The 26,152-nt window shown below is 43.3% G+C and overlaps 3 protein-coding genes across 3 annotated transcripts; 1 reads left to right on the forward strand and 2 right to left on the reverse strand.

Moving 5' to 3' along the window:
• The first annotated feature begins 174 nt into the window (after positions 1 to 174).
• On the forward strand, positions 175 to 9,802 carry m6pr (mannose-6-phosphate receptor (cation dependent)). Its single transcript, XM_063198911.1, has 7 exons — positions 175 to 477; positions 779 to 951; positions 2,231 to 2,391; positions 4,727 to 4,836; positions 6,825 to 6,955; positions 8,087 to 8,213; positions 8,310 to 9,802. Exons 2-7 carry the CDS (start codon positions 785 to 787, stop codon positions 8,433 to 8,435), a joined length of 822 nt encoding a protein of 273 aa, XP_063054981.1. The 5' UTR covers positions 175 to 477; positions 779 to 784; the 3' UTR covers positions 8,436 to 9,802.
• Positions 9,803 to 11,412: 1,610 nt separating this feature from the next.
• LOC134449727 (uncharacterized) lies at positions 11,413 to 12,868 on the reverse strand (the record flags this gene model as incomplete). The annotated part of the gene is made up of 1 exon (XM_063199837.1): positions 11,413 to 12,868. A coding segment is annotated over one exon (1,221 nt), but the record flags the coding sequence as incomplete, so codon positions are not given.
• A 9,514-nt stretch (positions 12,869 to 22,382) lies between these two features.
• On the reverse strand, positions 22,383 to 24,632 carry LOC134449117 (uncharacterized). Its single transcript, XM_063198914.1, has 5 exons — positions 24,577 to 24,632; positions 24,368 to 24,426; positions 22,891 to 24,280; positions 22,561 to 22,617; positions 22,383 to 22,469 (listed from the first exon to the last, which is right to left on the reverse strand). Exons 1-5 carry the CDS (start codon positions 24,585 to 24,587, stop codon positions 22,460 to 22,462), a joined length of 1,527 nt encoding a protein of 508 aa, XP_063054984.1. The 5' UTR covers positions 24,588 to 24,632; the 3' UTR covers positions 22,383 to 22,459.
• Between the last annotated feature and the right edge of the window lie 1,520 nt (positions 24,633 to 26,152).

Consider the following 26,152-nt stretch of genomic DNA (forward strand, 5'->3'; position numbering starts at 1 on the left):
ACAGCTGGGAAACTTTATAGTTTTCTCCACGGAGGAGGGGCCAGGAGGCGGGACGAGGAGACAAGCACAAGTGGAGGAGGCAAGGACACATATTGGGATGCACCCGAGGAGTTCCGCTTGTAACCGGACGCGCTTGGTGCAAAGTCACATGTGCACGAGAGGCGCTCAGTTGTTTGGTTTCACTTCCGCATATAGGGAATGACAAAGTAGGTTGTTGTCGAAAGCTTTTGCTTCTTGGTATCATACATAAAACTAGTTGATGGACAGGAATGGTTTTGGAACAGATATCGATATTTTCCTAAAACCTTCAGCTAAAGGCCTTGACGGTTTGGCACGCCGAATACTACATTTTAACATTGTAACTTAATCACAAACGAAGTAACGGCTACGCTTGACGCGTGACATATGTAACACTCTGTTCCACAACATCATTGAATAACGGGATCTACGACGGTGGAGGACGCACATCCGTGATAGGTAGGAGAGATACAGTATATGATTTGTGTAAGGCATCCTTGAAAACGATGTTCAGAGTTCTTGCAAAATGGCAGACTTGGTGTGAACCTGACACCTGTGTAAGAATAAATAAAAAAGCCCTAGAAAATACCGTGGGTTACTGTGTCTCATGTGCATGCTCCTGCACTGTAAGATGTGTACCTATTTGCCTAATAACAGATGCTGTGTGTGATGGTTGATGTTTTTTTTAATGTGATGAAGTGGACAACTGTCATGAGTGAATTATATTAAGTGCCCACTGTTTCCTGTTTCCTGCGCTCAGGTTTCCATGACGGCAGGTACAGTCATCATGTCACTTGTGGCAGTCACCTTTCAACTCCTTTTACTGGTCGGTGGAGGACGTGCGGTCGACACCACCACGAACTGCAAGCTGACCTCAGAGATTCAAAAGGAAAGGGACGCACTGAAGCTTCTGGAACCCCTCACCAATAAAATGTAAGGCGCCAAATCCCATTCAAACATGTGCCCACTTAATTTGCCTTGCCCCGGGTTACCCAACCTTTTTCAACTTGGGGCCCACTTGAAAATCTCACATATGTTCACAGCCCACCTCTGGCCCAATAAACAATACTACATGAAATGCATATTCAACCGCCAATGGGTTGTTGCTACGTTAGTTTAACCTCTATTTTTCAGGACATAGCACATGAATGAACATACATGCACACCTGTAGCCTAAAGCAGTGATTCCCAACCTATGGGTCGGGACCCAACCCATGGGTCGCCAAAGATCCACAGTGGGTCGCGAAGCCCTCTTGATTTTAAGGGCTTCATTTTAATACCATAAATAGCCCATGTTGAATAAATGACAAAGCATTTAAACTTGTCTTAGAAGCAACAAAATGTAATTACCTGATTCTTACCATCTGATATGTGAGGCATGGGAACGCCCCCGCGTGACGTAGCCGAACGCAGCCAGATGATGTGAATCAGGTTAAAAATGTAATACATGAAACATTTATTCTATATTTTGCTGAAGACAAATTGAGGAATAAAAATGATTTTTGCAGGAAACAGAGCATCATGTGGCCTCTCGTGTGGGCGCTCGCACGGTTGGGTCACCAAAGCTTACAATGGTAAAAATATGGGTCCCTAAAGAAAAAGGTTGGGAACCACTGGCCTAAAGGTGCCAGATTACAGCACAGTGGCTATTTTTCATCTGTTGTCCAAAATAGGCAGGCTAGACGCTCAGGCTACTCCTCTGCTTTGAAAGTCATGCTTAGTCTTAGCCGTTTTACTCTCACATACACATACACACGCACACGCAATATAATTTAGGTATATAGAAAGTTAATTCGCCGCTCACTTGCAATACCTTCACGGCCCACCTGTGCCGTTGCCTACAGGTTGGGAAACACTGGCCTATGCCATATCCCACGTCATGTGTCTAATAAAAGCAGGGGTGTAGCGGGCGCGGTACGCGGGGGTACGCGGGGTTACGCAGTCCGCCCACTTCTCCTGAAGTGAGATTTAAAAAAAAAAAATCTTCTGCCCATGTTTGAATACAAAAAGGAATGGGCACATAGCAATATTGCAGGTGATTGACTAAACAGATTAAAATGGAGAAGCAATGACCGTAGATCAAGGACAGTAGGGGGGGGGTTGACATGATAAGTTGCCTAATTATTTGATGACGTTAAAAATTGCGTACCCCCACTTTAAAAATCCACACTACACCACTGAATAAAAGCTGATGCTCTGCTCTCCTCTGCAGGTTCTCTGTTGTGGAGAAAACAGCGGACGATAAAACATACACCTACGACTTCCAGGTGTGTGGGGATGTTGGGGGGATGAAAGGCGCTGGACTTGTGCAGAAAGACGGCACCAAAACAGTTATAATCGGAAGCTATAATTCTACGCAAGCTATTCATGGAAGTAAGTGCATACTATAGTCAGCGTCTTTTTGCAAACGTGTACCTGTAGTTACTAGGCATTAGGGCTGTAACGATGCACTGAACGTACGATTTGGTTCGTATCACAGTCTTTGACCGTCAGTCCGATACACCCCCGCAATTTTTTAAATGTATGTATGATATGGAAGCACTATCACATCATACCACGGTGTTGTTTTCTGGACTGAAGGGTAACAGAACTTGGAAAGGGCGTATCACGATACTGCCTTCTTGCACCACGATTCAGTATCGTGACTTTACGTATCGCGATTTCTACGTTCGGTACAATATCTTTAAAGCCCTACTAGGCATGTGTGTAAGTATGCTGTCCCTTTGTCTCTTTGAGTTGGTCAGTAAGGTGCAGTGACTGTAGGGCCGCAGACTTACATGTACAATATAATATAATACAATACAACATGTATTTATATGGCGCAGTATCACAACCAAGAAGTCGACTCGAAGCGCCTTTCGAAATATACACCCACGCATTCCCACATTCACAGACAAGGTCTGGAGGCTGCCATATGGTGCCAATTGTCCGGGGTTCACGTGAGGAAGTGCACACACACAAAAACACACACACACACACACACACACACACACACACACACACACACACACACACACACACACACACACACACACACACACACACACGTGTATCAGTGTGTTGTGGTACAGAGCACATTGCCAGTAGGTCACAATTTAATTGGATCATGCATTTGTAATCAAATCACGCCGCTTAAAATTGTATTACATTATTACAATACACCTGGCTGACGCTTACATGTACTGTATGCGGAATGATGTCTAGCTGTGAAAAGTGTCCGGAGAGGATGTCCACCTAGACCTAAACTGAAATAGATCAGCCCCCGAAGCACATAAAAAACATAACATGAGTTGCATTTAAAAGCTAGGACCCTCATCTTGCATTACAATGTGTTCATTCAGCTCTAACTTACCCAATTTTTTTGTAAAAGAACTCAAATCTCAAGAGCCTGAATGCAGCATCTACAGCATGTGGCTCCAGTCGCCTAGGTCAATGCAGCGTATATGTATCGAGGTGTTCCCGCGCAGTCCGTCCCCCTCGGTGCCGCGAACTCGCCACCTCCTAGTCAACGCATCGGTTCGGGTATGGGAGTCACAGCACAATACCGCTGAGATAAAGGACCAGTTCGATAGCCCAGCGCTACCATTACTGTATGAGGCTTCGGGAGGGAGGCTTACTAACGTTCCATGCCACACTCTGCTAGTTGGCCTCCATTACATATACATACGCAGCATCAGGCTTAAATGGGTTAAAGCAAACCTCAGGTGTGGGATTCATGCATAAATGTAACAGTATTGTGGGTATTACTTCAAATGTGAACAGCATACACAGCATCAGTATGTCTGTGGCTGTAAGCAGTGCATGATGATCAAGGCTATTGTGCATTTGGTGTGTGTGTGTTTGTGTGTGTGTGTGTGCGCACACGCACGCATGCCTTGTTCCGTGCACACTGCTTCTGCCCCCAGTTTTAGTGTGACAACTGGTGATGCCCTGTATTCGTTGGATTGGTTGTATATAATGTAAGTGAGAACAGAGATGCTGTGAGGAGGTCCTTCCACTTCTGAATTCACTGTCCTATGCGTTCTTTTTTGGATCCAGCACCTGTTGAATTATTTGTCAAGTCACAAGTCACATGTATTTTTATAGGCCATTTTAAACACAGAAAGGTAACCCAATATGCTTCACAGACGACAAAAACGAAATAAATAATGCAAATGTGGAAATCAAGATCGAATGCAAAGTGATAGTTGGGGGGGGGGTAGATATTTTTGGGGCTTTTTAACCCATGGATGTCTGATGTTGCATTGCGCAACATTCAGGCTCATGAGATTTGAGACAACTTTATGAAAAATCTCTGTTTGTTTCAGATGAATGAACACATTCTAATGAAAGATGAGGGTCTTATCGATTCAATGCCACTTAGTGCATATTTTTGTGTGCTTCAGAAGCTGAGATATTTAGGTTTTTATAGGCTGAGGGCAGCTTTTCTTAAAAAGGGCTCAGGCATTCAGCACCCTTTTTTGCAAGTGCCTTAGGCATCAAAGGGTTAATGCCTTCATTGTGACAGGACAGGTACAGAGGGACAGAAAATGAAAAAATGAACGGTGAAAGGTTCTGCAAATGACCTTGGGCCGGGCCGGAATCGAATCTGGGTCGCTGGTGTAGCAGTGGAGTGCCCAGCAGATTGAGCCACGACTGGGCCATGCAAAGTGATGCTAGATGTGCTTGGAGAGCTCATCCCCTTATACTGCTTTCGCCGTCCCTGTAGGTGACTGGGTGATGCTGATCTATGGCGACGGGGAGAAGTATGACAAGCACTGCTCGGGGGAGAACCGGAGAGCCATCGTCATGATCTCTTGTGACCGCAACACTGCAGCCGTAAGTCTGGGTAACGCAGTGGTTTCCAAACTGGGGGTGGGGGGGTCACAGAAGTACTGAAGGCTGGTTGCAGACAAAAGGGACATTGCATAAAGTTGGTTATTAAAGGGGCATTCCACTGGTGGAGACATGAATATGTATTGAAAGTGGGTCATATATGTATTAGAATTGTAGCATAAATTTCTAATTTGGTGCCTTCTTGGCCGAGAAAAGGCAGAACATGACTTTAGTGCTTGTGGATTTGTGACAACAATCCCCATAATGCATTGCAATGCTCAAGTTCCACAGGCCACACCTAGGCAACTCTGCCAGTGACTTACTGGAGCCTCAATGCTAGTGATTTCAAAAGCACTGGCTTACTGATCTGTGATAGGTCTGTTAGCGCATTAGGTCCAACCCCCTATTGGCGGGGTTGAAAGGGTGGGAAAAAGGCTTGCAGTCTCAACAGAAATCCACCTCTCTTACACTTCCTCCTACAATGATGCAAAATGACGCTTTTTACATCATTGTAGGAGGAAGTGTTAAGAGGTGAATACGGATTTCTCCTGTCTCATGGAGAATTGAGATACTGTTGCAGGACCATTCAAAAGTATGACTGGGTGTCTACCAATGGAAAGCCTAAAGGGCCGTACACACACGTCGCTGCTATTTACTCGCTACTTGCTCACTCGCCTCCTCGACACTCGCTCTGGGTGATTTTGTTTACTGGTTGTCATGGTTCCCGCTGTCCGCGCCAATAACGTCCGTACGAAACAAAATGTAGGCCTGCGCTGTTCAACGTTGATCGTGTGCTGTGCAGTGCACAACCATGCATATGAGCCTTTGATGGTGTACACTGTATTGGATGTATTTTCCTCAACACTTTTAACCAAAGTGTGATAGCGTGCAGAAGTTGAGTGGTCAGAACACCACAGAGGCAACATCACCTGTCAATAATCTGTATTCTGCATTCCAATTGGTTACTCGCTTAACTCGCGTCGCTCGAAGATAAAATAAGTTTATCTCGGAACCCGCCCACATCGCATCGCTTGTACTTACCTCGCCTACTCGCCAGCTAGACTCGCTGGAACACGTAGACATTCTATTGACTTCATCCGCTGAGCGAGTAACTAGCAGCGACGTGTGTGTACGGCCCTTAATGCAAATGGGTGGAGTGTCCCTTTAAGGGTTGGAGCAGGCGTCACCCAACAGTTTTTCTCTTCCTTTTTAAGGGTGCTGACCAAAATATTGTAAAACTGAAAAATGAAAAAAGTCGCACCATGCATAGGTTTCTTTATTACACAGATGTGTTTCGGCGTTCTGCCTTCCTCAGTGTGCCAACAGTTTTATAAAGTTGGTTATTAAAAGTGTTCACTTGTATGGTAAATAGATGTATTGGCCAACCTGTGGTTTTCTAGCAATATTAGCGGACAACCTATCAATATCTAGCAATATTAATGGACAACAAAATGGCTTTGACCAATGACTGGCCACACACACACACGCACACATACATGCACACACATTTGCCTTAGCTTCTCTGATATTGTTGACATTGACATCGTTGACATTGAACTGTATCTCTCTGCTTTAGTCTATTCTTCTGTCTGCATATCTGTTTTGTCTGTCTTTTTTTGCTTTTTTTCCCTCTCCATTTTCCAGTCTGTCACATAGGTCTCTTTTTTCCATTAAAAAAAAACATTCCAATCAAATGCAAATCCTCTCATGATGAAATGAGAGGAAAAAAAGACATTCTATACATCACTTACACTCTCGCTCTCACTGTGCTCTACACTACATGTAGCTTCTGTCAATACACACAGACAGACACACACACACACACACACACACACACACACACACACACACACACACACACACACACACACACACACACACACACACACATACACCCACACCCTGTCCTTCACTATTCTACTCTCTTCACCACCTCCTCCATACCCCTCTCTCATTTGTGTTTTTTCCCCCTTTATGACTGCAATTCTCAGAGTGACCTGCAGGTGGTGCTGGAGAACCGTGAACGGGACAAGGACTGCTTCTACCTGTTTGAGTTGGACACGAGTGCCGTGTGCCCGGCCCTGCCTTCCAAACTCAGCGTCGGCTCTATACTGATTCTGACGTGAGTGCTGTTGGCGTCCCGCTTCTGTGACGTGTGACATGGTCTTTATAGCTGCTACAAAACTTGTCTAACATACACGCAGGGCTCTAAATTAACTGTTTTCATCACCAGCCAAAATGGCTAGTAGATGTTAATACTACTAGTCAAACACATACTAACTTATGGGTCAAATTGGCTTGTAAGTCTACCTGCACACCTGGTTATTACATCTTAACACCTTTGTAACGTGCTTGGTTAAATATCTAAAACAGGAATGCTGATAAGTAAAAATATATATATAATAAGTACCTGAAATACGTACACTGGACACCAGCTCTGGCTGCTGCTACCAGTGGTTCTAAGTAATGTGTTCATCCTTCAAATAGTAAATTTGAGGCCCTACAAATCATTTGTTAGCATTGTAGAGGCATGCTAATACCAATGTGAAGTCCAGATTGAAGAAGACAACACAACGTTTACCCAAGATACTTTTTTTTTTTATTAACTAAGGAATCATTTACCTTGTGTCCGCCTAAAATGGTGGACTGTCTGTAACACTATTACTTTAGTAAATGTCAGTGAACATTGATAGTACAGGAAACTGTTAGTGAGGTTAAAGGGTATAGTTGATGAAATCCGCGTTTACATGCAAACCATCAGCCACAGCTACCCAAACGTACTTCCCAAATGTACTTCCAAGTGTCGGAAGATGGGAAAGTTGAAAGGGGACAGGTTGAATAAGGTGAATAGGTCTTCATCAAGTCTTGTACAGAGTTGGATGTGTGTGCGCTCTTTGCTACTGCTGCTCCTGCCACAGTTACCACAGGAACTGGTTGGGTGGTATTTCTGTCTCGCCTGTTTCGGTGGGACCAAGCTTGTTGTGTTTTTGAATTTTGATCGTCTGGTATTTTGGCTTTTGATTTCTCTCTCAGTGGTGCTTGATTTTCATTCAGTGGTGCTGCACCATACAATGGTCTGTGTATGGGAAACGCTGCCAAATCCATCCATGTACCTCATCCTAAAATTGTATGAACACTTTGTCATACCCTCATCCAGTGACCGCTGCTCTCTCTCTCTCTCTCTCTCTGTGTCTCTCTCTCTCTCTCTCTCTCTCTCTCTCTCTCTCTCTTTCTCTCTCTCTCTCTCTCTCAGGGCTGTCTGCTGCTTTGCAGCGTATTTGATTGGTGGATTCCTCTACATGCGATTGGTTGTCGGAGCCAAAGGGGTGGAGCAGTTCCCACACTACGCCTTCTGGTCCGAGATCGGGAACCTGTCAGCGGTAAGTGTGTGTGTGTGTGCGTGCGTCCGTATTTGTGTGTGTTACCCATCTGTGGAAAGTGAGTGTTGAGTAATTATGCACTTCTTCCTCTGATAGGACGGCTGTGATTTTGTTTGCCGTTCCCGCGGTAACCGCCGAGAGCCACACACCCACACCGCCGTGGCAACGGAAGCCCCGGAGGAGGAGCCAGAGGAGCGCGACGATCACCTGCTGCCCATGTGACCTGAAGGTTCCGGAACGCACGCACGCTCGCTCGCTCACTCGTAAAAACAGCAGTGCTTCTGCAGTGACTGTTTTTCGGTTGTTTTTGTTATTTTTTTCTCTCGGTTTTCCCTTTGTTTTTCATCGTTTCTGGTACCGATTCAGAACTCACCACAGGCGTGACTAGAGAAGATCTTCAAGAGCCGCCACTCTCGTTTGTCAGGTCAACAGGGCAGGTCGACAGGTTGGCAGTCTCCCATCACCACTCTGCTGTGTTTGAGTTAGCTCATGAACGTGGTGAGGGGACTGCCGCTAGGGAGGCAGCCGCTACGCTAGTCTGGTCAGGGGTGAGCTGAGTTAGGGAGAGAGATTGCACTGAGGAGGAGGTTCAAAGCACTTAGTTGAGCGCCGGAAGCAGTTTCACGTGGACATGCAGAAAGGGCTCTGACCAAATATTCTTTTTTTTAAAATACAATTGCTTTAAATATTGTGCAACTTAAATAAATCAGTCATGTTTTTGTTATCGTTGTTGTTGTGGAGGTTACAATAATTCTGATGGAAGATGTGATTGGGATGATATACAGGAGTGATTCTATCTAATGACCTCAAAATTACTTAGCCTGGTGCACTGGCCCTACCTCTCGTGGCATTGCAGGTTTTTTTTTCCAACCAAAAAAAAACTAACAGTACATCTGCTGTACTGCTTTACATGACATTGTCATCCTCTCTAGCGAGTTGATAGGCTACTGTGGCTGTCCTCCCCCTGGCTGTTATCGATATTGTCAGGCACAGTGACTTACAGTACAGCTAAGCACAAGCACTACTGGGCTGAGTGTTATTAGGACTGGCATAAGGGTCAATGAAGGTTTTTTGTTTTTTTGTAGCAGACGTCAGCTGGTACAACCACAGCTAATGCCAATAAATTAATTAATAATTGGTGCTTAATATACAATCGATGTATATGTCTATTAGATAATCCGGTAAAAAAAAAAAAAAAAAACATGAATTCCATACAGTAGTGGAATTGGCTGTGGTTGCACCACCCTGATGTCTGCTACTACAAAATCGCCATTGACCCCTTAACGTTTGAAGTCAAGGTCACATCACCAAGGTTAACCTTCCGAGATGACCTTCCAAGGACCATGGCCAAGATTACGCTTCCTAGGTTACCCACTGAATCTTGACTGAATTCCATAGTTCGAGTTTGGAGCCATGAAAACTAGGTAGTTTAAAACTGGTGCAGCTTAGGGCCTGTGTGTTTGTTTGGTTGTCTGTTTGTTTTGTGTGTATTCATGATTTTTTTGCAGAGGACATGTGTGTGCTGTTTTGCTTTTGCATTTAAAAGAAATGGGTCATCTGAAATAAATTCTGTTTGTATACAACGTCAACTGGTCTGGCGGAGATGAGTGTATTTTGTGTTTTTGGAAGTTGTCTGCTACAACTATATTCTCTGCACATTGTTTGCATGCCACAACAGATGATGAATAAAACAATAATAAGACTATTTATGCCAGCCTCTAAGGCAGATCGTTGACCAAGTCATTTTTTTTATTAGTAACCCCAGTAGCTGGACAACGTAACAATGTAAATAATAACAATATCACAATAGAATAAGTGTACCAAACAGGAAAAGGTCTGCATACTATTTGCCTACAGTGATGTGTAACAATGAATGGATATATTAACCATACACATACAGCACTTAGCATTCAGTTTGGACACATTGATTTACAGACAACAGTAGAGGGAGAAAAAAGCATATTGCTGCTTAGCGAATATTTGAAAATGTTCTCCAATACAGTTAAGCTAGTCCCGCGGAGCGCGTGCGTGTACAGCGTTTAGAGCCCAAATCATGCGTCCCGTGAATTGACAGTTTGTCCCACATAATCAAGTGTGCTCGAGAAAAGAAAAAAAAAAGTATCTCAATCCCTGAGACCTAGGCAGTCCCACAGGGGTTCCAAGACCCACCTGCATCCAAACAAGTCAGAGGTGGGATATTAGGCCTACTTCGTTCCATGTTACTTGTTAACACCTCGCCCTAGCAGCAAGTAAACCGACCATGTTATGCGTTATGATGTTATGCGAGTAGCGCAATTCTCAATACCGATGTGACGTGCGCAACGCGAGGGAAGGCTGACTTTTTGACCAGTTAGGTGAGTTCAACAACACTGTGCCACCTTAGATCAATGTGAAAACAGACACTAGTCCATGACTTTTGCAACAGAATGCGTCAGTGAAGCAGGGACTGTTACCTATGTTGGTTTATTGCATGCAGTTTCCTCTTGCTCTAATTCACAGTAGAGAACTAGATATTTCAACATCCTGCATCCATTACGAACCCCTCTTTCATTTGTAACAGAATAAACATAAGAGCTGGCATTGTCAGCTAAGAATTGCCACATCCAAATGTTGAAGTGTTTCCCTCAAATGCTGTGATGTTGTAGCTTGCTAAAAGTATTATATTAAAATGTATGCTACAGGTCCTTAAAGGTGTACAAAGTAGTCTATGCGTCCTCATGAGCTACCAAATTGGCAAAACTGCACTGATGCACAAGATGCACATTGAAATTGTTTACTTATTGTTTCACATGCATGCAGTCTTCTGACAATGTCTAAATTGTCTAAATGATGTTGCATATTTATGTATTAATTGATGCATTTATTTGGGCTGTGGGGGTTAAACACTGATGACTTTTTATCTATATGCTGCTTCATTTGCAGTATTTAGAAGGAAAAAAACTACACATTGGTTGCATGATATTATAATGGTCATATCAGCAATGTTAAGGTTAGGCCTACCTGTTACATATCCATGCCTTGTGGCATAGGCCTATAAGGACATGGATGGGGGTTAGGGTCAGGGATACATCACTATGAAAAAAAAAAACAAACTAAAATAATAATAATAATAATAATAATAAAATAATAATAATAATAAAAATATATTAATAAAAAAAATGTTGGCACGTGAGTGCACATGCACGCCAGGGTCTGTCCCACATTGTCCCTCAGAAGCATACCCCTTGTCCAACCTTGGACTTATTAGCAGGTGGTCACCCTAGTTAAGTTACAAGCAATTAGTTACAAGCAACTGGACTAAAACACTCAATCAGCTCTGGCTGCTTGCAACTAAGCCATTTTGAATAACATGACCTGGCTGAATGAGAATCTTCACAGACACTTAGAAAATGTTGGGGTTGTCATCCTTAGCTAACCTGCGCTTAACCCTGTTGTTAGCTAGACACGGTTGTTTCCCTCTGAAAGATGAGGTCTAGCACTGCCAGGAAACAGGCCAACACTTCCCTCTGACAGTAGATCACTAAGTCACTAATATCTCCCTGGATGGCATCATTCTTTGGGATGTAATTCCAGTAGAAGTCCTGTTGCTTAGCGCCATCGCCATGGTAATGCCTGATCACCATCACAGCCCTGTTTGAGACAGGCTGGGGTTTCAGCAGCCTGGCCTCTTGGTTCAAGATGTACATGTAGGCCTGCGTCTGATAGCAGTACTCGTGTGTTTTGACGAGTTGTGCACGATCCCCTTCTTCTTCGCTCTTGATGAAGAGCTTTCCCACCATGTCTCCCGTGGTGCCCTTGCACTCGATCACAAGCCTCTCCACATCACTGCTTTTTCTCGCACCGACTCTCTGAACGTGTGCCAGGAAGTCTAGTCTCCCCGAGAGAAAGCCAAAGTCCACCTTGTTGCCTTTGGAGTACCGTACCCTCACTTGGTCCGAGGGGCCGATCTCTCCCAGTTCGTGAAAGAATTTTAAGCATTCCAACTCATCTGTTTTGTTCTGGTGGAACATGCCAAAGTGATTTCCGCCAGGTTTGTGGAGAAGAGACTCGTCTTTGTAGTCCATGTTTTCCACGTCTTTCACATTCACCCTTACACCGTCAGTCACCTTGGCCTTTTTGTCCTTGTGCCCTGCAGAACGTAAACTGCGAGTGATGGCCGTGGAGTACATGGCAGGGGTGGAGATGGGCGTGTTTTGGTACCTGTCCTTCATTCTGAACCCTTTGCCTGTGTACAGTGAGTTCTTTTTCCAAGTGTCCATCAGTGTTCCCCTGTCTTCTTTTTTCGAGGTCTCGAAGAAGACGAGTTTTGTGAGCTCCAGAACATCCGCTTTGGTCTTCAGGGCCAAGGCTCTCTTCACCTCCCTGCAGCCCAGTCGAGGAGTCATGGTGAACTGGAGACTAAAGTTCTCCAGCTCAGTGGTGATGGAGCAGGCGTCAGCAATGCACGTCTGTGTTCTCAACATGTCAATTACCTCCGTATTGAGAACCCCGTCTGGAAGGTTGATGCGCAGCAATTTCAGCAGGTAAAGGTAGTCTTTCACATCCAGTCCCAGGGCATCCTCCCCTCCTCTTCCTGGGACCTTAATGGCAGTGGGACGGTCTTTATTGACCAGTACTGTGGCCTGCTTTCCGTGTCCTGATTTTGTCTCTGGATGCGTGGTGAGTGGCTCCGGCACACTGCTCTTCTTCCCATCTCCTACCCGTCTTACCGACCCTCCTCCTCCTCCTCCTCCTCCTCCTCCTCCTCTGACCTTTACTGGTGTTCTACGACCTCCTCCTGTGGTCCCTGATGCCTGTGCTGAGGCTGTAGCGTCTCCTCCGCCTTCTCTCACCTGCAGTGTGAGCTCAATATGATGATGAGGAGGAGGATGAGGAAGAGGATGATGATTTCCAGGTGTTTCTTTGACACCTGTTTTAGCCACAAGTTGCTGACCATTCCCATTCCCTGTGGTACCCTTCCCTTTCCATTGCCATGGTGACACTCTGCCCTTTGACTCCTTGACAATCTGTTCATCATCTTTTTTGACCCCTTTGTTGTTGTTGCCCCGTTGACCAGCGCTTCTTTTCCTCTCCTCTTCTACTTTTCTCTGTGTTTTGGTTTGTGTTCCTCCCTGAGTGATCTCCTCCTCTTTGCTGTGGTTAATACGAGGCGTGGCAAGCCTTTGTGTTGCCATGGCACCTTATGTGTACTGTATATCCCCGTCACCAACTGGTTATGCTGGTGTGGCAGCCTTCTTCCTGGTTGTTGCGTATGCAAATACACAGGGGAACAAAAAGATCAAAGATCAAAAGCTTGCATCTGTGAAATCTGACAAAAAGTAAAATTTAAAAAAAGTTCAAGCCGCTGAGTTGAATTCACTCGATTTGGCATTTTGTTTGGCGTGGGGTAAATGTTTTACTGTTAAGGTGCGATTAGTTTTTTTTTTTTAAAAGCTTTGAACTATTCATATCCTGTACGCACCACATCCTGAGAGCTGCCGAGACATTTTGAGGTGTACCAAACAAAGACTGTGGACATTGATCAGCAGCATTATATATAAAACTATCATCAGCTACAGTAAAACATGGCAGGCAATACATCAAAATACATCAAATATTTAGATATATACTCACATGTTTATCTTCTATAATACTAAGAGTTCAGACTTAAGCTTCCATACTAGCATGTCTGATAGACTGCTGTGAACTTGACCGTCCAGATTGAGTAACTGCGATTGTGGAACTATTCATATCCTGTACACACCACATCCTGAGAGCTGCCGAGACATTTTGAGGTGTACCAAACAAAGACTGTGGGCATTGATCAGCAGCATTATATATAAAACTATCATCAGCTACAGTAAAACATGGCAGGCAATACATCAAAATACATCAAATATTTAGATATATACTCACATGTTTATCTTCTATAATACTAAGAGTTCAGACTTAAGCTTCCATACTAGCATGTCTGATAGACTGCTGTGAACTTGACCGTCCAGATTGAGTAACTGCGATTGTGGCAGGCAGACACACACATACACCCCCACCCCAACACACACACACACACACACACACACACACACACACACACACACACACACACACACACACACACACACACACACGCATCATTGGCTCTGTCAGGTGTTTGACTGTTTATAAACCGGTATGTAAAAGGGTATGTGATCACATGATGCGCTCTCGCTCTCTCATTCTCTCTCATTCTCTCTCTCTCTCTCTCTCTCTCTCTCTTTCATGAGGCTAGTGCGAACACAGGACAATTATGCATAATTGATAGTTTTAATAAATGTTTTAATTTTATTTTAGGGGTGGGACTTGATTAAATTTTTTAATCGAATCAATCTATAGGCTTTGTAATGAATTAATCAAATTAATCGCATCTGACTTGAGAACAGAAAAAATCTAAAAATATTATTCATTTTTAAAAGAAGAGAGAACTCTTCTCAATTTCAGTAGGCTGTTCACCACCAGGCGTAATACTGCCCTCCATTGGTCTAATCCAGAACTATGTAGCTAGATTATACTGCGATTATTATTTTTTAATTAATTAACCGAATCATGTGATTAATTAATCAAAATTAACACGTTAATGTCCCAGCCCTATTTTATTTGATTATTTAATCCAGTAGTTGAATTTAACAACACAGGCATGTTATCTTTCCAAGCACAGACACATATCTGACACAAAGCCTGGGAATGTATTATAGATAGCTTACATATAACAATAATTATAAATTCTGTTTTAGGTTTGTTTTTATCTAAAATAGCTATGTCTCTTGCTGTTCTTAAGCCAGTGTTAACTGAAGTGTTTTTGGCACACACACAATTTTAATTTGTCTAAGGTCCCATGTTGACCATTGATAAAGTGAAATTAAAAACATGTTATGCTTGTGTTTTCATGATGTCTTAGTGAAGTGGTAAATCTCCTTCATTATTCTTGTTTTAAACATATTTAAGTGTATGAGTCAGATTATGTAAGTCCTACTGTATTCTTCAGGGAGATATGCCTTTGATCACATGGGGGAGCTAAAGCTCTGTCAGAGATCTTATAGACAGAGATACGTCATTCTAGTATCCACTTTCTGTCGGGTGAACGCCCCTTTAGGAGACCTTCGGTTAGGAGAGCTTCGGAGTCCAGAGGTTGAGAATAAATTGAGCCCCCTTAGTGCTGTAGATGGCGGTAGCGCACTTCTCGTGCAAACACCTCAAAAATAGAAGAAGAAGGAGGGGACAACGCCCCCTTAGGAGACCCAACTTGAGCATTGGGTGGGCGGGTTTTGAAGCCTCTTTATTACTCCACCCTCTTTGGCTCCGTTATTGAACACTTTATAGCTTTGGGCCTGTAGTCACTAACTAGATCTAGGGCAATTGTATCAAGTTGAAGTTCAAGCAAAATTGACCCGTCACATCACTGACTTTAAAGAGAGAAGACCTGTCTGTGGCGCCCACTTCATATCTGAAGTCATCATCACCATCCATTTTCTTACTTCGGGAACTGACACCTGATTGGTTGACAGCAGCATGACATCACAACGAAGCTAGATCTACTAACAAGGTGGATAGCAACTTCGGTTGGAAAGTTATTATTTGTACAGTTCCATATTTACATCGACCATCGTGTTAGAATCGTGTGGTCTGTGCTGGTTACAAAGTTGCATGACAGGAGCGGTAGGCCTATCACTGTTCAACGTGTGGTTCACAGAGCTCTTCTCTACTAGGCTATTTCTTCTTCTTAGTCATATTATTATTATTATTATACATATTTTATTCAGTCCAGTCCAGAGAGATTGAGAAGGGTCCGGCTGCGTCCTGGAGCACAGGGGGCGTGTATTTAGAGGGGCGTGTATTTAGAGGGGCGTGTATTTAGGGCAGCCCTGATTGGTCCGATTCACGACGACGTCTGACGTCACGTGAAGAATGAAATATATAATGCCTACCGGCGGTAGACGTTAACTTTAGCAGTCGGTGGCTAATGTTAGCTTAGCCTACTTAGTCAAACCGGGCTTTATGTTCCTCTCATTGCAACTTATAATGTTAGGGCTTACAATAGAGTTTTGGTACCGTTTTCTCTGCTCTTATCGGTATCCAGATACATTCAATACATTTAACTGCTCCTTTGGGAATCTCGCGGCATTTTTGAAAATTATGCTCTGAGGGCAGCTTTACCGCATATCGGTAACGATATGACACATTAACTCGCTGCTCTGAGGGCGTCTTTATTGTCTACATGGTGCTTAGCAGCGCATGTAACCCTGCTCTTAGGGCACCTTTTCTGCAGGTTCAGGGCATATTTGATGCACACATGTACCGGTAATTCTGCTCTTAGAGCACATTACAGAGCGACCATGTAACAAACACTCTGTTCTGAGAGCAGCTTCGCAGCACATAGATAGCGTTTTGTTTCCTTGGAAACGGACGCGGTTTATGTGTTACGCATACGCTATTTGACTCGGTTTTGCACTATTATGGGTGTATTTCTAATCTTGACATGATAATGGACAATCTATGCGAATTTCATAATGTGTTTTTATGTGATATGGGAGTAAATGTGTTTACATCCCGTCTGGGATTTGTTAAACTAGCTGGCCCGCTAGTTAGCTAGCAAGTGCTAGGTCTCTACACTACATCATGTGTCAAAAGTGGAAAGATTTGCCGACAGTCTAGGCTGTGGATATAAAACTGGTCTGTGAATGTTTTCAAAATGTTTTGCTTTGACAAATTGCTGATATTAAACATCCAAATCCTGGTGTTTCTTTGTTTATGATTGGGCCATTGAGACAGATCGATTCTAATATCTATTACTTACTTGCTAGCTAACTAGCGGACTAGCTAACAAATCCCAGACGGGCGTACTGTTAAGATTCAAGATTCAAGATTAGTTTATTACGTCTTATTAATATAGGTTTGAAGCTTATAAAGAGTAAAAATTGTTGTGTTTTTCTTGTGTCCTCAAAAAGATTTTAAAAATAAAAATAAAAAAGGGGGCGGGGGGTGGAAAAAAGTGCAAAGAAAGTGCCTTGTTGTCTTCAGCATGAATTCAGTAATCTTATTGCTTGGTGGAAGAAACTACTTTGGAGTCTGGTAGTATGAGATTTCAGGCTTCTGTACCGTTTCCCAGATGGTAACATAGTAAACAGTCCATGGTTGGGGTGACTAGGATCAGCCAAGATTTTCTTTGCCTTCCTGATGCTCCTTCCCTCAAATAGCTCCAGTATATAGCCGCATATATTCTGAGCTGTACGCACAACCCTCTGTAGAGCTCTCCTGTTGGCTTGAGAGCAGTTCCCATACCATGCAGTAATGGTCCCCGTCAGAATGCTCTCGATGGTGCCTCTGTAAAACGACCTCAGGATCTTGGGTCTCATCCCAAACTTCCTCAATCGTCTGAGGTGGTACAGACGTTGCACCACATTTTACTCCCATGTTACATAAAAACGCATTTTGAAACTCGCACAGATTGTCCATTAGAATGTCAAGATTAGAAATGCATCCATAATAATGCAAAACGAGTCAAATGACATACATTTATCGCTTCGTCAGTCTGTCTGGCTTCATCTCCGTTCCGTTTCCAAGGAAACAAAACGCTATCTTTAGAAAAGTAACTCCGCACTTAAAGTAGGCTACCTTCGGATTGGTAGCTATGGAAATGCTTCGGATGCTAGGGAAATACCGTTTTCAGTTTTGGAGAGCTGAGCTTCTCAGCTTTTAAACAAGACCCATGGTGTGTCTTTAGGTCCAATTAAAAAATATTATGTGTCAGATCGAAAAAATGAAGTTTTGAATGGGTTTCAATGGCTCCAAGTCAGAGGTAGTCCGCTAGCGGTCGTCGTGAATCGGACCAATCAGGGCTGCCTTAAATACACGCCCCTCTAAATACACGCCCCTCTAAATACACGCCCCCTGTGCTCCAGGACGCAGTCGGACTCTATTGGAGAGATTCAGGGCTGATCCCCGGAGATCCGGGGCTGTATCCGGGGCCCCGAATGCCCAGGTCTCTCGACGCGCCTGGTCTATAGCATAGATTACAAAATGTTTAGTTTTCAATACCATTTAAAAAAAAAAGTGGTCAACATTTGACTGAAAATTGGGAAAGATGTCTGAATAATTCACAAAAAAGAGAAAAGAGGTTGCGTGCCGCTTCGAGAGAACCAGAGGTAATGCCAGCATTTTCTGTAAGAGTTTCAACGCTTAGCACTTGACTTGTGTAGGGAGTTGTGCATTTCCACAATACACAACTCCTGTTTAATCGATTTATAAATGCCGTGCCTAATGGTAACTTTCTCGTTAAATGTACATAGGAGGAGATGGTGCCTTCGACTACACTGATGCAGTGTCACTAGAGAAGGGGGGCATCACTGTTCTTTTCCCAACATTTTTGTTTTGTTTTGTTCTATTGTGTGAGTGATTCATCCTGTGCAACCTTTTCACTTTGTAACGTCCGAGACGAAGGGGCTCGTGTAAGTTTCATTCTAACATCCAAGACGAAGGGGCTTGTGTAAGTTTCACTCTAACATCCGAGACGAAGGGGCTCGTGTAAGTTTCTACTTAGTAACCGCCAAGACGGAGCTTGTGTATATGATTAGGGTATGAACACTGAAGTATTACTGGGAGACGTATCTTAAATCTCAGACTCCTTTTGGAACCTATACTTGCTGTAGGGGGAGACCAAAGACGTGTGTCTAACAGGCTTGTGTGTGTGTGTGGTGGCCATTACCAATTTTGCCCTTTTGGCAGTTTGTTTTCTTTTGTACAATTTGCTTTACTAATTTTGTTTGCCGTGCAATTTTTGTTATTTGGTCTACCCCTCGTGCAATTGCCAATTGCCATTAGCACTTTTGCATAACTAGCACATTTGCACATTTCTGTATCTTGAGATGACGTGCCTATAAATACTGTAAAAGGTTCATATTCTATTTTCATATTTGACTGAGCCCGTGAGGCATACTTTATGTACAGAGATTCATTACGATAAGAAAGAAGAGATTCATTACGAAAAGAAAGAAAATAAAAAGAACTCTGAATTGTATGACAGTTGTATCCCTTGTTATTCACTAACCTGTTGCGGGGAGTCAAATCAAGTGTTTGATGGTTGGGTTCTCTCACCCTAACAAATGAGAGTGGCGTAGTCACTAAACATCTTAAAAATATCAAAAATCTTAAAAATATTACGGTAAAGAGATAACGCAGGCCACACAGTAATACACCTTTTCACTGAAAACATCCATAAAAGCGCTCTGGCGAGATATGTTATCACAGTGGTTGCATGAGCCACATCTGTATGTGCCTTTTGGCTTTGGGAAATGAGAGGGAGGTTTGGATGCAGGGAGGTAACTTCTCATTAACCTATCTTTCAGTGTGGGAGCCCTCCTAAAGGAATCTAGGGGGCGCTCAGAGAACACTTCACGTAAGGAGGGATCACCATCAAGAATGCCCCAGTTTCTGTTGATAATCCTCTTGATCTTGTATGACAGTGAGCTATATTGCGTGGTGAAGAACATTTTTCCAGATTTTCTTTTGCGGTGAGTTTTCTTGAATAAGTCCTTCCTATTTAGTGCTTTTGCTTTACCCAAAGCTGTATCTAGATTTTTTTTCCGGTACCCCCTGTGTTGAAAACGAGAGTACATGTCGTCAGCTTGTACATCAAAGTCAATCTCAGAATCACAGATTCTGCGTATTCTTTGAAATTGGCCGTAGGGGATGTTTGTGATGAGACTGTTGGGGTGAAAGCTGTCAGCGTGTAGAATGGTGTTCCTATCAGTTACCTTCCTGAAAATGGATGTGTGTAGGTAACCTTGTTCATCCACTGTGATGTTAAGGTCCAGGAAGTGTATTTCTGACTGGCTGTATTCAAGACTGAGCTTGATGTTTGGATTTGAACAGTTCAAGAACTGATGGAATTCTTTGAGTTGCTCTAAAGGGCCTGAAAAAATGAAGCAAAGATCATCAATAAATCTTCCATACCATCTGATGCACTGTTTGAATGGGTTCACGTCACCAAAGATGTATTGATCTTCCCAAAGTCCCATGAAGAGGCCTTCAAAATTAGGTGCATACGCAGCCCCCATGGCGGTACCTTTCTTTTGGCGGAAAAGCCGATCCTAGAACAAAAAAATGTTGCACTGATGTCTGAATAATTATTTTACTTTCCTCAGGGCCACTTAACACAAATAATAATTTAAACGTTTGGTCAGTCAATATTTTTATTTCAAATCTCACACCATTACGAAAAACATAATTTGATTAGTCCATTTGGAGGCCTGCGAGTCAATTCATTAACCCCAGAACATGTAGCTTGTTAGTTTCTTTTAGCTCAGTGACAAAAAGGAAAAACCCAACTACTTTGAATTCAGGGATTGCCTTCTCTGAATTTACAAATACTGTCAAAAAAAGTTCCATCATTGGGCATGTGTGCACAGTGAGGCCCATGGCAAAGGGGACAGTTAAGAGTTAAGAAAAATGCTGAGGCATCAAGGCCTACAGGTAGCATTGTCTGAGTACTATCAGCAAAAGCAGTTGTGAAGGAGCGAGTCAAGCAAATACAGAATATGTGGAGCCATTAAGGGAACTGAAGTACCCATCGATACTTTCCAATGATCAACCAGTATGGCAGAAAACAGTCACTGCCAAACCTTTGGCTGTAAAGTGAAGTAAACCTTTTTAACTAGACACCTTTAGGTCATTGAAAAACATTTCTATAGACACAAACAAAAAGCATAGACAAAAATGCTTCACATTTGTTATTAAATAAATAGCCAGGTAATGTGCAATGCACACATCCATTCAGAGACCTCACTCCAGATTTATGACAAACCTTTTGCATGTACCCATGCATGGGCAGATCTGTGACCTGAGACAACTCGGTAAAGGAACATGGACAAACTTGATTCAACTCCTCAGAAATTGGTTGTCAGTTAATGACATTTAAAGCGTCAATATGTTGTGTTCATTAGCTTGAAATAGATGTGATTATCTAATGATTTCAGCCAGACCAGAGAAAGTGAGGTGACGACTATATAGATGGTGTCAAATGCTTGGTGACATTTTACATATAGGAAGATAGTCATCTGCTCTGCAATGCATGCAACTAGACCTTTAACACAAGTAGGCCTAAAAGGTAAAGATGACTTTTTTAGCATGCAAAAAAATTAGCAAAACCTGAAAATCTAGAAGAAAAAAAAAAACACATTTAAAAAAATAAATAAAAAAGTCCAACACCATTACTAGTAAAAGGCCAAAATATTGTGTAACCAACTTCCTGTAGATGAAACTTCAATCTTTGTTTGCATTTGGACTTTGCAAGGCCCTCAGCCAGAATTCAGCATGGTAAAAGAGTTGAGGGAGCAGTACCCTGCACAACATCCCTGGTCCTAGCACCCACGTCTTGGTGGACATGTCCAGAAGTCTCAGTAGCAGAACTCTGATGGTCTACTCAGGACATTCTGCCACAGCTAAATAAGACTATTCAAAATGATCCTGTCCAGTGTGGATTGTTGTCAGCCCAGCCCATTATATTAGGAGTCCATTACAGAAAAATAACCATCTGGACGTGCCAAGTCAGCATTTTGTGCAGCAACTGATGACTTCGAATGATTGAACGCAAACAATTTTTGTAACCCGTTTGACTAGGAATGCAGTCTCTGAATGACAAATGTATGAACGCCTAGCAGTGTGGGTGCCCACAGCGAGACCACTTGTGCAGAGCAAGCAAAACAAATGAAGAGTTCAGATGCAAAACCCCCTAACTCCATTTCTGAAGACCTGCACTTCTATATTATTAGAGAACCCAGTTGTTGGTTTGGTTTACATTCATGTACTTGATAATACATATAAATAGTTATATTGCCTAAATAAAATAAAAAAACGTGCAATTTTGATAGCTTTGTATTAAATAAAAATGAATTAAGATTATTTTCTGAAATGGCACATAGGGGCTTTTGCATCTGAACTCTTCAAATAAACAAACACGTAGCCATTAAATGAACTCAAGTCAGATAAGAACCCATTGATACCTTCCAATGATCAACCATTACAGCAGAGAAAAAAAACAACTTGCTTGAGTTAGAATTCTCAAAATGCAGTGTTCAATTAAACTAAACCTTCACAAATAATGATCTAGGTTGTGTGATTAAAGTCATACTTTTAGACAAAAGTGGAGGAAGACAAAAATATTTAAAATTGCCCATTTATTCAATTCAATGCACTTATCCATACAAATTGCACTCCCGAGCTTGGGGAACAGCGACTCATCCCTTCCTGCAATGGAGAAAAAGGAGAAACATTAACTACAATACTGAATTTTCACAACAGATCAATAGTTTCTCAAATTCAAGTTAATGTGTGCCACCTTGCAGGGAGTACAGCCTGGCCTTTCGCATCAGCTGGTGCAGGAGCATCAGGCTCTCTAGAAAAGAGGGAACAAAGTGCATATTCCATACGAGAAATTAATGTTCCATGTGTGTATAGCATTTGGGATAAAATAATTATTTGAAGTAGCCAATTGATTAGAAATCTATCCAAAGTACTACTACTACACACACACACACACGTCATTTCACATTATGAATCATACCACACCAACTAAGACAATGTTCTAGCATGGCAGCATGTTAAACAAAGACTTGAAGTTGAAACAAGCAATATATATTTTTAAATGTTTCATGCATACGTATTCTACCTTCCATCCTGGGTCTTCTGTTCAGGATCAGCAGTCTCAATAGGAGGAGGGAAGTCCAGGGGGATGTAGGTGGTTTGGGAAAAGACCCTCTTGCCTCGCGAGTAGCGATGGAAAGACCGCACAACATAAGTGGTTTGGAAGCCTGATGGTGCGGTTAGAGTGATAAAGCGATCTTGGCTTGATGAGGCAGCCTCAGCCCCAGCTGAAGGGGATGCTGCACCTGTGGAACCAGTAGGGCCTGAACTCACAGAAGCTGCAGCCTGTGGCACCTTAGCCTGCTGTTGGTGAGCTGAAGCCTGGGCCATCTGGACTGGCGCCTGGGCCATCTGGACTGGCGCCTGGGACATCTGGACTGGCGCCTGGGACATCTGGACTGGCGCCTGGGACATCTGGACTGGCGCCTGGGCTTGTTGTTGGGTCATCTGGACTGGCGCCTGGGCCATTTGAGCTGCGGCCTGAGCTTGCTGTTGTGCAATCTGAGCTGCAGCCTGCATCTGGGCCTGGGCTTGCTGTTGGGCCATCTGAGCAAGGACCTGGTACATCTGGGCCATACCTGATGAGCTACTCCCAGTGGAAGCAGACGCTGTGGAGGAGCTGCCTTGGGGCACCTTACCATGCTGTTGGGGTGATGCAGCCTGGAACATTTGGACTTGCTGTTGGGGAGCTGGAGCCGGGGGCATTTTAACTTGCTGTTGAGACATCTGAACAGGGGCCTGGGACATCTGGGCTGGGGGTTGGGCCTGCTGCTTTGGCATCTGCATGGCCACCTGGGCCATCATTGCTGGGACCTGGACTGCCTGGCTGACAGACTGAGTTTTTTGACCCCCACCAGTAGCGCCAGATGAAGCCCCCTGCTGGCTTGCCTGGTGCATGCCATAGAAGCCTGTTGGAAGCATGGGAACTGAAGAGGAGCTGCTTTGGGGCACCTTAGCCTGCTGTTGGGGTGCTGCAGCCTGGGGCATTTGGACTTGCTGTTGAGACATCTGAACAGGCGCCTGGGACATCTGGGTTGGGGCCTGGGTCTGCTGCTTTGGCATTTGCATAGTCACCTGACTCATCATTGCCGGGGCCTGGACTGTCTGGCTGACAGACTGAGTTTTCTGACCCCCACCAGTAGCGCCAGATGAAGCCCCCTGCTGGCCTGCCTGGTGCATGCCATAGAAGCCTGTTTGAAGCATGGGAACTGCCATCCATGGGATACCTGGGCCCCCATTTGAGTGTCCTGGCATCTGTACCATGTCTTGAGTGGAAGTGGTGGATCCTTTAGCTCCACCAACATTGCCCGTTACAGGTTCACTGGTACTTGGATTAGCTCCACTCTTAGTTGCATCAAGATCACTCATTGCCTTCATGGAGCCCAGAAACCCAAAACCTTGGGGAAAGCCCATCCCTGGGGAGAAAGAAAGTATCAATATTAAATATAAGCCACAAGTTTAAGGTCATTATTCATCTTTTTAAAGACCAATGTCTACTATACCTTGGTGTAGCTGCTGAGAGCAGATGCCATGCACCAAGAGGAGGCAAATCCAAGAGAACCTGCAAAACACAGTGACCATTTCTACCTTAACAGAAAAGCAACTTCAAAGACAAAGACTACACAAACTATGATAAAACCACATTTGCCATGCAAGGGAAAAGGCTATTATTGTTGTTTCAAAAACATTAAAAACACACAAGCCCTTTTACCTGAACATCATAGCAGTCCCAGAAACCAAGCTGTGTTGTCCACACCACCAAACTCAGCTTTTATATGCTTCCCTCTTAATCAACCTGGTGGCTACAGCTGATATCAGTTGCTGTATGGATGCTTTGGGTGAACATCCAACTAAGGCTCACTAAGGTTTTAAATAGTTCGTTTAATTGATTCATTGCTTCAATTACATTCATTGGTTAATGATGGCTCTGGCATTGGCTGACCAGGGATGCATTTCTCAAAGGTGTTGTTCCTAACCTGTTAGCAACTTACTGGGTTGCCTATGGGAAATTGCATTGCATCCAAGTAAGTTGTTAATTAAGTTAGCAATGACACCATTGAGAAACGCCCTCCAGATTATATCAGTTTAGTTTTATATCATTTATTTATATGTTTGACCAGTTTGATTTTGTATCATCATACAACAAATGATTAAACCTTCAGTTTGTGTAGGTCTGGATTTATGACAAACCATTTGAATATACCCTACTCATCATGCATGGGCAGATCTGTGAGCTGAGACAACTTGGTAAAGGAACGTGTGGACAAACGTGCTACAACTCCTCAAAAATTGGTCATCAGTTAATCACATTCGTAACTTTAGAATGTTTTGTTCATTAGCTTGAAATAGGTCTGAGATTATATAATGATTTCAGCAAGATCAGAGAAAGTGAGGTGACAACTATATGGGTGGTGTCAAAGTCACATCTTGCATATATGAAGATGTAGTTATTCGATCTGCAATGCATATAGATATTAACACATGTAGGCCTACTAAGATGTAAAGAAGACTTCCATAGCATGGCATGCAAAAAAATAAACAAAAACTGAATATCCTGAGTCTAGCAAAAAAACACAATTACAAAGGAATCCAACACTATTACTAGTAAAATGCCAAAATATAACTGCTTGTAGATTAAACTTTTCAGTTTGCACTTGGACATTGCAATGTCATTCACCTGAATTCAGCAAAGTGAAGGGTTTGAGTCAGATGTCAGTGGCACCCTGCACAATACCCCTAGCCCTAGAACCCAGCTCTTGGTGGACATCTTATGTCCCAGTAGCAGAGCTCTGATGGCCCATTCCGTTGATCGCACCACTCTGGAGGACGTTCTGCCACAGCTATAGAACATTTTTCCCAACATGAGCCTTTCCAGTGTGGATTGTGGTCAGCCCAGCCCATTATGTTAGGAGGGCACATCCAGATGGTCCTTTTTCTGTAATGCTAAGTCAGCATATTGTGCAGCAACTGATCCCTTTGAATGATTTAACTCATGGAGGTTTTGTAACCAGTTTGACTATAGGACTGCAGTCTCTGAATGAAAAATGCATGAACGCCTAGCAGTCTGGGTGCTCAGCGCAAGACAATTATGAAGGAGAGCGAGTCAAGAACTCAAGTCAGTTAAGTACCCATCAACACTTTCCAATGATCAACCCTTACAGCAGGAAACAACCCCTTCCTTAAATTAGAATTCAATATGCAGTGTTAATTCAACTAAACCTTTTTCAGCTCACAGAACCTGCATCATGATTGTCATACTTTAACAAAAGGGGAGGAAGACAAAAATA

This window comes from Engraulis encrasicolus, chromosome 5 (assembly GCF_034702125.1).
Source record: "Engraulis encrasicolus isolate BLACKSEA-1 chromosome 5, IST_EnEncr_1.0, whole genome shotgun sequence".
NCBI lineage: Eukaryota > Metazoa > Chordata > Actinopteri > Clupeiformes > Engraulidae > Engraulis > Engraulis encrasicolus.